Source organism: Bombina bombina, chromosome 4, assembly GCF_027579735.1.
Source record: "Bombina bombina isolate aBomBom1 chromosome 4, aBomBom1.pri, whole genome shotgun sequence".
NCBI lineage: Eukaryota > Metazoa > Chordata > Amphibia > Anura > Bombinatoridae > Bombina > Bombina bombina.
Window position 1 is genome coordinate 160,811,842 of NC_069502.1, and position 12,636 is coordinate 160,824,477.

Consider the following 12,636-nt stretch of genomic DNA (forward strand, 5'->3'; position numbering starts at 1 on the left):
ATTCCCCAGTGTCACTCACCTCCTCTTAGCTACCTGTGCTGTCAGACACTTGGTTTACAGAACTTGGTGCCCCCCTCCCCTCCCCTTTAGTTCCTGCTATCACAAGAAAACAACATAATTCACAGGTAAAAATGCCAGATCTAGGTGTTTAAAGACAGTGCAAAACTATACATAAAGCAAATTATTGGAGCATGTGACTGTTGCACTACAGATTGTTAAACTCTGGGGCCAATCCTGTAGAAAAACGTATATACAGATTTACAACAGAAAATCACCATTAAAGTCTATGTTGCTTTTTGAAGATAAATCATTCATAAGTTTTTTTTCTAAAAAGGTAACTGTCCCTTCTATGTTTAACCATTAAAGGGACACTAAACAGATTTCTTTCATGATTCATATAGAGAATACAAAATTTAAACAATATCACATTTTACTTCTATTTATTTTGCTTCATTTTTTTAGATATCCTTAGTTGAAGAAAAAGCAATGCACATGGGTGAGCCAATCACACAAGGCTTCTATGTGCAGGAACCAATCAGCAGCTACTGAGCCTATCTAGATATTCTTTTCAGCAAAGAATAACAAGAGAATAAAAAAAAATTAAATAGAAGTAAATTAGAAAGTTGTTTAAAATTGCATGCTCTTTCTAAATCATGAAAAAAAGAAAAAAAAAAAAAAAGTGGGTTTCATGTCCCTTTAAGTAAACAGTGTAGCTCCAGCGCTTGGTGTATGAACACCTATAGCTCCTTGGAGAGGGTGCCTAGCTTACCCTAAAGGGGTTAGTACAAATAAAATGTTACAAGGAGCGCCTAAAAAAGGCTAAGTTGATATAATAGAACTAATGGATAAGAGAGTATTAAAGAACTAACATTTAATTACTGAAAACCATAAAAATATCAGATGTATATACAATCATACATATTAATGTTTTATTTGTATGATTGTATATACATCTGATATTTTTATGGTTTTGAGTAATTAAATGTTAATTCTTTAATACTCTTTTATCCATTAGTTCTATTATATCAACTTAGCCTTTTTTAGGCGCTCCTTGTAACATTTTATGTGTTTAACCATTAGAAAGGGGGAATTGCTAGCAGCTCCCGAGTGGAAATGTACCTGTGTGTTCAAACAAAGAGTTGTAGGGTTAGTAGAAGCAAAAAGGACATACACAAAATAATGGTGTGCACATTTTGTGCATGTTCTGTGCAAACCTGTATGGGACAGAGGCTCATTGGCTGATAAGAAAACTCCTACCCTTCCACATTTAAGGCTGTGACACACTACAAGCGATGGGGCGCGTCACTTCTGAAGTTCAAATATTTCATCTCCGAGCGCTCAGCTACGCGACCTGACGCAGTAGAGTGCTCAGAGATAAAAAAAAAAAAAAAAAAGGCAAGACACACTGAGCGTGCAAAGCCGCATCTACATGCTGCGCGCCACTCCGCATGCAGTGTGTCACAGCCTTACAAAAGGCAGCACAGCTTACAAAAGCTTAGAACAAGGCATGTTTAACAATTAGTGTTTTCCACACAAAAAAAAAAAAAAAGTCTACCTTAGAATTGTTATTGTTTTAAAAGATAGATAATCCCTTTATTACCCATTCCCCAGTTTTGCATAACCAACACAGTTATAATAATATACTTTTTACCTCTGTGATTACCTTGTATCTAGGAACCTTCTTCCAGCCCCCTGATCACATGACTGTCTGTTTATTATCTATTGTCTTACATTTAGCATTGTTTTGTGCTAAATCTTAAATAACCCCCTATGCCTGAACACAGTGTTATCTATATGGCCCACGTGTACTTTCTGTCTCTTTGTGTTGAAAAGATTTAAAAAGCATGTGATGAGAGGCAGCCCTCAAAGGCTTAGAAATTAGCATATGAGCCTACCTAGGTTTAGTTTAAACTAAGAATACCAAGAGAAAAAAAATCAAATTTGATGAAAGTAAATTGGAAAGTTCTTTAAAATTAAAAAAAGTCCTATCTGAATAATGAAAGTTTAATTTATACTAGACTGTCCCTTTAAGCTGTCCAAAGCACAAATTGCATAATTTAACAAATTGATTAAATCATTTGGAGAAAAAAAAAAAAAAAAAAAAAAAAACACACCACACACATTTAAATATAACCTATTGTTAACTTAATATTGGCTTAAATTTTAACCGTGTGATCAGTAAAATCAACCAGGTGGTGCGCCCACTAAAGGGGCCATATTTTTTTGCCATTACACAAAAAAAAAAAAAAAAATTGTGCTCCTAGCAATCAAGGGGTTCATGATACTCTGCTGCTAGAGCCAATAAAAAGGTTAAATCACTATGAGGGGGATTTAATTTCTGTCAACCAAACGTCAAATCAGTGCTGTGTGTTCCTAGTGACCAATGTGTTAAATGATTCACTCATACATATAAGACCACACCAATAAATAGTGAAAACTGTTCTGGTTTCTTAACATTTGGGATGGATCCTACATTTTTTTTTATTTTAAACCATGTGTTTAGCCCTGCTCTAAATAGTGCATAGTTTTGCCAGAATGACTGAAAAGTTCAAAAGTAATGCTCTGTCTTGAATGTCCTTCAGGAATAGGCTAAAAATGCTTTTCATGCCATGTATTTAATCACGACTTTAGTTAGTTTAGCAGGTCACTAGACACACTTAATGCATATGCCCATGAAGTTTCAGTGCAGTGATTAGTTTAATATTGATACACCTAGACATTTTAGAGTAAGGGTGGTGGGGGGATGGAGTTAAGTAATGACAGATATAGTCCCTTTATTTATATTTGAATACATATATTTGATTATATATATATATATATATATATATATATATATATATATATATATATATATATATATATATATATATATATATGTTATAATAATTATTGTTAACTGGGAACTGTATCTGTTGTGGGATCTCAGAGAACAGAACTAAACAACTAGAAAAACTAATTGTATGAGAAATACAATAGGATTTACAGCAGAGATTGCCACAGATTGTTTATCATATAAACTCCAAAAAAATGGATTTCAGATGGATTTTATGTTTTTATAAAAAGTTCCATAACATTCATACCTTATAATCTTTATTAAATAAACTAGGAACCAACATTCACACAGTGGTAGCGGTTAGAAAATTAAAAACACTTAAACCCAATCATGCATATTAGTTATATATAGATATATGGATCAACATGGGCATACTTGTAATTATATAAAAGTAAGCTAAGCCCTTACAATCCGAGGGCTATATTAACTTTTAACTATTAGTCTAAAGTAGGCACCATGAATGACCCGTTTTTAGTCAAAAAGTTTGTATAATTTTTGCACTAGGGTAAGCAGTTAAAAACGGCAGACAGGAGAGACACTCCTGCTGGACCCCTGACGCGCGTTTCACAGAACGCTTCCTCAGAGGGTCCAGCAGGAGTGTCTCTCCTGTCTGCCGTTTTTAACTGCTTACCCTAGTGCAAAAATTATACAAACTTTTTGACTAAAAACGGGTCATTCATGGTGCCTACTTTAGACTAATAGTTAAAAGTTAATATAGCCCTCGGATTGTAAGGGCTTAGCTTACTTTTATATAATTACAAGTATGCCCATGTTGATCCATATATCTATATATAACTAATATGCATGATTGGGTTTAAGTGTTTTTAATTTTCTAACCGCTACCACTGTGTGAATGTTGGTTCCTAGTTTATTTAATAAAGATTATAAGGTATGAATGTTATGGAACTTTTTATAAAAACATAAAATCCATCTGAAATCCATTTTTTTGGAGTTTATATGATAAACAATCTGTGGCAATCTCTGCTGTAAATCCTATTGTATTTCTCATACAATTAGTTTTTCTAGTTGTTTACACCTAGACATTTATTAAACATTGAACATTTTGTTTCAACTCTACAGTGATCATTACTTAAAGGGACACTGTACCCAAAAAAAATTTCTTTCTTGATTCGGATTGAGCATGAAATTTTAAGCAACTTTCTAATTTACTCCTATTATCAAATTTTCTTCATTCTCTTAGTATCTTTATTTGAAATGCAAGAATGTAAGTTTAGATGCCGGCCCATTTTTGGTGAACAACCTGGATTGTCCTTGCTGATTGGTGGATAAATTCATCCACCAATTAAGTGCTGTCCAGAGTATTGAAACCAAAAAAAAAAGCTTAGATGCCTTTTTCAAATAATGATAGCAAGAGAACGAAGAAAAATTGATAATAGGAATAAATTAGAAAGTTGCTTAAAATTGCACGCTCTTTCTGAATTACAAAAGGAAAAATTTGGGTGCAGTGTCCCTTTAAGGACCATACTTGTGCATATAATTTTACATGCTAGAAAAAAAAAATACGTTATCAGTAGTGTGTACACCCTACTAATGTTTAATGGCAGATAAATCCTCAGTTTTCATGGTGGAAAGTAAGGCAAAAATTCAGGACATGAACAAGTATTCAAAAATACCCTTTTATAAATGAGACAGATAAAAATTAACCCTTTAAAATGGGACACAAGTCAAAATTAAGCTTTGATGATTTGGATAGGCAGCAATATAACAACTTCCCAATTTACTTCAATTAAAAAAATGTGCAGTCTTTATATTTACACTTTTTAAGTCAACAGCTCCTACTGAGCATGTGCAAAAAACAAAATCACAGCATATACATATTTGTGATTGGCTGATGGCTGTCACATGATACGGGTTGAGTGGAAATAGACATAACTTGGGGGGGGGTGGAGATCTACTGCTCATTTGATGTTCAAACTAAGTGCTACTGCATTATCTTATGCATTTGTTGATAACGCAAATCTACTGTATTGACTGGTCCTTTTAAAAGGGACATTAAACACTTTGAGAAGGTAACAATATATATATTAGAGCTGCAACAACTAATAGTCATAATCGATTATGAAAATAGTGTCCACGAATCTCATAATCGATTAGTTGGATTTGCAATTAGTTGGTCTGTGCACAACACCAGCTGCTTCACTCCGATGAGCTCCAGCACATGGTATTGTGTTTTATGGTTGTCCTTAGCCTAAAGGACGTCTACAGATGTTTACTTTTCACTTTTTCAGGACAGTATAAGTTTACTACTACCCCTGGCTTATGCGCAACCCAGATATAGTCATCATTTGGAACTATGCTTTTCCTGATATAGTGCCAAGCTTGTTATTTACACCTAGCCCATAGATTGATGGGAATTATTTAAATTGATGTGCACTATTATCTGTTTGCATAATTATTAGGAGTTGCTTGCTATTGCTGATTATATGTACTGTATAAATAAATATGTAGGGCTTTGTCCTGTTATTGATATATAGTCCTTAGCGCTTTTGATTTATTTTTTATATTTTTAATAAATTGTGATATGTACCAGATTCAACCTTTTTTAAGTATATATCTGTTATTTTTAGAGCGGATTAGATATTTTCCCCTAACCTTTTAGCTGGTTATTTACCATTGTATGTAGATATTCAAGATATTTTTTTGTGTTAGAATGAAGTCAAGGGTTACTTTATTGAGAGGCCCCTTGCCAAGGAGGAAAACACTTTGCATTGGTGAAGAGCTAACAAAGATAAATATCCCACTTTGGTAAAATTGGCACAACCGTACTTGTGCATCTCAAGCACCCCAACACCATCTGAGTGCCTCTTCTCTGCTGCAGGAAATATAACTACAAACAGAGAACCAGCCTTAGCACGAAGCATGTGGACATGTTGAGATTTTTGCATTTTAATGCAAAGTTTCTGAAAGAGTGAATAACAGAATGTTATTAACTGAGATTTGTAGTTTTGTTTTGCTTAATTATAAAACTGTTAGACAGTTGTGTCAATGTAAAATTTTAGTCTGAAGTTTATATTTGTAACACTCAGTATGTGGATTTTATTTAAAATATAGGAAACTATTTTTAATCTGATTAGTCTATTTGGGAAAAAAAAAAATCTGCCGATTGATTATGAAAATAGTTGCAGCATACATACTAAAATATATATATATATATATATATATATATATATATATATATATATATATATATATATATATATATATATATATATATATATATATATATATATATATACACACACACACACACACACTTCTGCAATATACTGTCATTATTAATTTTGTTTCCTTTTCCTGTAATTCTATTCTGAAATTGTGCGCTTTTCAGTTCCTTTCAGAAATGGAAGTGCATTCCAGTGACCTATTTATAACTGTCCCTAATTGGAAACAGCAGGGAAGGTAACCTAAGTTACAACATGGCAGCTCCCATTGTTTTATAGACACTAAAACTTTACACTTATTTTGTCGATATTTAAACAGCTAATGAAACCTTAAAAAAAACAAACAAAAAAAAAAAAACAACACATCTACAATACGTTATTCTCAGACTAATTCTTTTCTTTGGATGCTTTATTCTATCTAGCATTTATTTAGTGTCCCTTCAAGTCCTTCAGAGAATATATTTATTTTTTTTATATATATTTTTAGAGGATGCAAGCTTCATTGTAAAAAAATTACAATTTATTTTTATATCCAAGACCAACAATTTTATCTAAGATATCACACAAAATGTTACAGCAACATTGGAAAAAATAAATAAACTAAAAATATGTTAAATGATATGCACTACTTTAGACTATATCCCTAGCGTTCATAAAATTACCAATTATTAACTGGGATTGGGGTGAGGGGGGTAGTTACTGTGGTCATATCACAACATTGAAATAGAGATCTCACATTAGCAAATGGGATCCCTTTTATGAAGATGAGGTATACCCGCACAATACAGTCATAACAGAGCTAGGTGACAAACTAAATTTGCATGGGGGGGGGGGGGAAATACACACCAACCTTTCTATTAGAAAACTGATCTTTAAGCAATCACCATATTAAAAACACACACAGAATCTCTAAACATTATTTAGCTTTTAACAAAAAAAAAATAGACAACCTCATACCAAATAAAATCTATAGGGCCATTTTGTCTGCTGTCAATTTTACCTGAGGGCACATATGTTCCAGCCACATTTGGTCTAATGTAAAATTGCTGATTGAAAACTGTTTAACTATGTCAGACTCAGCATGCATGTAGCTAGCCAGCATGCCATTGTTACTTTCCAATAAATACTGGCAATATCCCTTATATAAATGTTCTTTAAATTGATTTGGAGGAACATGTACATTTGGATTAACTATGCTTGCAATTCCACACATCCTAAAGACTACGCTCAGGTTTTTCAATGATCTCACTAAACCCTGACACGTTACCCCCTTTGCAATTATTGAAGAAAACCTAAGCAAAAAGGTAGAAACAGTCAACATTACAAAGCAGGGATCAAACAATAAAAAGGTAAATTGGTGTCAAACATTTTTTCAAATCATTTTTCAGGCAAAAATATATATTTGTGCTTTTTGTGAACATCAAACATTCATTTTATTGGACCATGGAAAAAAAAAAAACAATATTGTTGTGCTTTTGGTAACTGAAGCTTAAGAATACTTTGAAATAAAGACAAAAAGGTAATATGAGATACTCTTCTGTAAATGATTATATTTAAGTCTCCTTGACTTACCACAGTGTTAAATTTACAATGACGTTTTCATAAAGAAAAGTATATCAAAATTACCTTTCCTCATCGTTAAAGACAAATTTTCTTAGTTTAAGATCCCTCAATACAACTCCTCCATCGTGACAATGTGCTACTGCCGACACAATTTGATAGAACAGCCTTGCAGCGTCTTCTTCCTTGAGCTTTTTGCAGGTACGAACAAAAGAATGCATGTCCCCATGACTCCTTTCAAAGAATACGTAAGCTTTAGTTTCTCCAAGAATTATTTCAGTTATTTGGTTAATGTTGCTGTGTATAGGTAGACAAAAACAGGGTGCCAGTGACTCCTGATAGCAGCGAATATCAAAAACCTATAAAGAAAAAACATAGGCAAAATAGTTAATCAGTTAAGGAAGACCCTCGTGTATTGAAAAAAAAACACCAATTATAAACCACTGTGGAAAAAACCCACTAAGAAATAAATGTTATTACGTAACTAAACAACAAAGACATTACAAAGGTGTTGGTGTATGTACGATTTCTTTATAAAAAAAAAAGTGTGATATATATATATATATATATATAAATAAAAGAGATAAGATATTGGTATTGAAAAAAAGACTATTAATCTTGCTGAAAACACTAATGTTCTGTATTTTGATGGATGAGAAACTAACAGTATTTGATAATGAAGACCTATGAGTGATATATAGATATACACACACACTTTGAGCACCCAGGCTATACACATACGTTATTTAACATGTAAATCTACTGGACAAAAACAAAGATTAATTAAAGTAGTAACTATATTATATTTTAACAAACTTCATAAAACTAAGCATCTAGACAGAATGTAGGCATCCGAATTGGTGAGGAACATGTTGGTATTGCTACATTACTCAAAATATTTATGAGACAAAAATAAATATTTGAGATTTCTGGCTTATAGAATTTGTCACGCCATCAAAGAGTCCTATAATCACTAAGACAAGTGTATAAATTTGTTTTTACAATAGATTTTTTATTTTGGCAGACTCAGATTAAACACAAGATACAAATTAATAAACCTTACAAGCATGACCCCATTGGTAATTGCCATGAACAGTGACATCACTATAAATACATTGTAAGGTTTTAAAGTACTACAGAATTGATAGCCATTTTAGCTACCATAGGGAATTATGAAGCTGTCTACAGTTTGCAATTACATCATTCATGTTCTATTGTTTATGAATGAATGAGAAGACCCATCTAGATTTTGCACAATATAGCTTTTGTTGAACACTGAATATTTAAATGATCGACCAAATAATAGTCAATGGCATGAAAAGGCATCAGAATACACATGTACGTATTATACAATTAGTGCAAACAACAATAAGGAATTTAAGTCTGTATTGAATACAATGACATATTTATCCTTCCTGTCTACTATGAGCAGTAAGGTATTGTTACAAGAAAGACACTATTGTTGCCTTGAGTGCAACTAGGAAATGCTTTTCAGTAAGAAACATCAAAGCTGCATGTCTCAATTTCTTGCTTTGTAAGAACTCGAAAAAGTCATGGGAACACCTGCAGTCTCATTTGTGGTTTAAATTTAGCAGGGGTGATTCCCCAAGGTATTGAAAGGAGATTTGTCTCAACCATTTCTATACAGATCATTCAAAGCACTCCAATTCATTAAAGTATCCCTGCCCCTCCTCCACAACAATGTAGTGTATACATTTGGATGTTTAAAAATACAGATGTTAATTATTAAAAGGAAAAAAAAAAAAAAGGTTACAGTCAACAATGCCACAACTATTAACCCTTTAATAGCACAGATAAATGCAACAGATTAGTCCACATATAGCAGCTAAATGAGTAAACAAGGACCACAACAAAATTTAGAAAATGACTTATAATTAATGTACCTTACAAAGCAGCTCCTCTCCACTATGCAGATGTACAGATCTGAAAACGTGGTCTCCCTCCAGAGGCTCTAACAATAAGTATTTCCCTATGCAGGAAACGCAATGCGACGAGTTGGGAGTCTCTGGGGGACTTGGGGAACCGAGGTTTGGGCTGAAACTCTGGCTGGGTTCTGTAGACCTTATGGATGATAATTCTTCAAAATCCTGTGTTTTATTCCTCGATCTCCCATACCTTGCAATTGTAATAGGGTTTGACCTTTGTATGTTCATTAGTATGTGAGCACAGCAAAACAAGGGCTCGGATTTCTTGTGCTTGGAAGGTGGTTATTGTTTAACAGATCTAATCAACAGAAATGTTTGTGCAAAAAAAATAATAATAATGTGATTTAATGCAAATTAAATAGTTATATGCAGTCAAGCTTTAAAATAAAGGAAGTTTTCTTGAACAAAGCTGCAGCCGGCCTGGCTGAGATCGACTGCCGAGGGTTAGCTCCAGGATCAAATGTGCATACAACGTTGTTCTTTGTATGGGAGATAAGAATGATGTGCAACCGTGAACAGTAACACTTCTAGAACATCGACACCTCAACGTTCTATCCAGATACACGAGACCAGAACTATCAACTTGCTACAAAAATATATATATACTTTATTATGAATATATTTCTTTTATATGTATTTCCAAAAAAAATAATTCAACAAAAAAAAATATTCCCAATAATCCAGCAGTGTCAGTTTTTCAGTTTTAGTTGATTTTTCTTTTCTTGTAGGATAACGCTGCGACTAGACTTTAACTGTAACAATAACAAAGTTGTCTTAGTTTTTGACTGTAGATGGCGTTTGTAGCAGGGGGAAAAAATAGACAGAAAAATATATATATTCTATATAGTATTAAGTAAGAAGCTATTCATTTACAGCGGATTGCATTAGCAGCAAATATGCGTTAGAAAAATATTGGAGCGCATTAGATGCATGAATAAAACAGTGTGCAAGATGGAGATCTGCAGCGTTTTTTTTTTTTAATATAAAAGTTCAATCAAGGACAAGAAGAGATCAATGGTTTCTGGTTTCCACAGCACGACCTGGGTTCTTTATAATGTCGGTATTGCATGCAAAACGCGTTCATAAAAGATTCCAAAAGGAAAAATAAAATGCACAGAAACAATAGTGTAAAATAGATTGGTACAGTTTTGTTTAAATCCGGGATTAAAGATGATTGCCTTGCACACAAAAAATATGATTTCCTTTTTTTTTCACAACATATCAAAAAATATATTTATATTGAGAAAAATGATTTTGAAGAGGTAGAAGGGACAGGAAAAAATAAAAGGGATGGCTGAGGCCGATCCCTTTCAGCAAGACATCATCTTCCACGGTGTTGTACTTACGTGGCTGGGAATCTCTCCCTTGTGCATGTGTGTGTGCTCTTACGCTGCCTCACTACTCAATGTCAGCAGTACATACACTCCTGCTCTCCGTTCAGAAGCTCTGCTGCGCAGTGGAGCAAAGCAGGAAAAGCACCACCCATTCTTATTACATTCCGTGTTCTGATTGAACATTATGCCTGTCAGTCAGAATCAGAACTACCAATCAACTGCAGACTTTCACATCCCAGTGTCTCTCCAACTCATTCTGTTTTTGTGCTTCTAACCCTGTAGTTGCTCAGACTGCTCTAGTTTCAGAGTAATGGATATAGAGCGTTATAACCTGGATCCCTCCGCGGGGGGGCTAAGAGGTCTCAGGTGTTTTCTATATAATGGCCGTGCTTTCTATGGTTCGCGGGTGTTTCTTTTGGAAACAAAAACGATAACGATGTGATTTTTTTTCTCACATGACTGGAAAATATATAACCAAATAGAAAAGGCACATTTATTTTATATCACTTTCAATTTTAATGTGTTTGATATGCAGCTTCGCTGCGTGTGTGTCAAAATCCAATCAAATTATTAGCAGAGACTTTTTTTTTCCCAAAAATAATTTCTCACATTCCTTTCATTACCTTTATCTACACCTATCTTTTGTCCTTATAACACGCTTTAAAATCCTGAAATAACCGGAAGCGTAATTTTTTGTTAAACAACACCACATTTCAAAAGACAACATAATTAGGAAGAAAATTAACTATATTAATATAACCATGGGAAATAAGGTAAATCAGGTCTCACAGGGATAGGCAAGGTGTCCGTACACGGACACTGGTGTCCGTGACTAGCCCTTGCAGTGTCCGCCACAACCTTAGTATATGTTTTGATTGAATAATAGGAATAAAAAAAAATATATAGTGTGAATAAAGTTAGTGGCTTGTCAAGAGACTGCTAGTGATATTGGGTGATAAGTTATGGAATAAATAAAGCCTGAGTGAAATACTGGATGTGTATCTGCATCTGTATAATAACACCCAGCTCTATACAAAGACACAGTAGTGACACTGGCACATGTGTATAGCCAGACAAGGGCTGGTTATAGGGTCAGTGGTATCTGCATCAGTATAATAACACCCAGCACTATATAATGACACAGTAGTGACACTGGCACATGGGTATAGCCAGAGGAGGGCTGGTTATAGGATCAGTGGTATCTGCATCAGTATAATAACACCCAGCACTATATAATGACACAGTAGTGACACTGGCACATGGGTATAGCCAGAGGAGGGCTGGTTATAGGATTAGTGGTATCTGCATCAGTATAACAACACCCAGCACTATATAATGACACAGTAGTGACACTGGCTCATGGGTATAGCCAGAGGAGGGCTGGTTATAGGGTCAGTGGTATCTGCATCAGTATAATAACACCCAGCACTATATAATGACACAGTATTGACACTGGCACATGAGTATAGTATAGCCAGGCTGGTTATAGGATCAGTGGTACTGCATCAGTATAATAACACCCAGCACTATATAATGACACATTAGTGACACTGGCACATGGGTTTAGCTAGAGGAGGGCTGGTTATAGGATCAGTGGTATCTGCATCAGTATAATAACACCCAGCACTATATAATGACACAGTAGTGACACTGGCACATGAGTATAGTATAGCCAGGCTGGTTATAGGATCAGTGGTATCTGCATCAGCATAATAACACCCAGCACTATATAATGACACAGTAGTGACACTGGCACATGGGTATATCCAGACAAGGGCTGG

General features: G+C 34.2%; 1 protein-coding gene across 2 annotated transcripts in view; it reads right to left on the minus strand.

Moving 5' to 3' along the window:
• The window catches only part of TRIB2 (tribbles pseudokinase 2), a 38,000-nt gene extending 27,033 nt beyond the window's left edge, over positions 1-10,967 (minus strand). Inside the window, exons 1-2 of one of the 2 annotated variants that reach the window (XM_053709667.1) lie at positions 10,868-10,967; positions 7,642-7,934 (exon numbers count right to left, since the gene is read on the minus strand). In XM_053709667.1, coding sequence (XP_053565642.1) covers positions 7,642-7,934; positions 10,868-10,894 — 320 coding nt within the window. In that variant the 5' untranslated portion in view covers positions 10,895-10,967. Of the gene's footprint in view, positions 1-7,641; positions 7,935-9,479; positions 10,839-10,867 lie in introns of those variants that run through there. The other variant, XM_053709666.1, reaches the window with a different exon arrangement.
• Between the last annotated feature and the right edge of the window lie 1,669 nt (positions 10,968-12,636).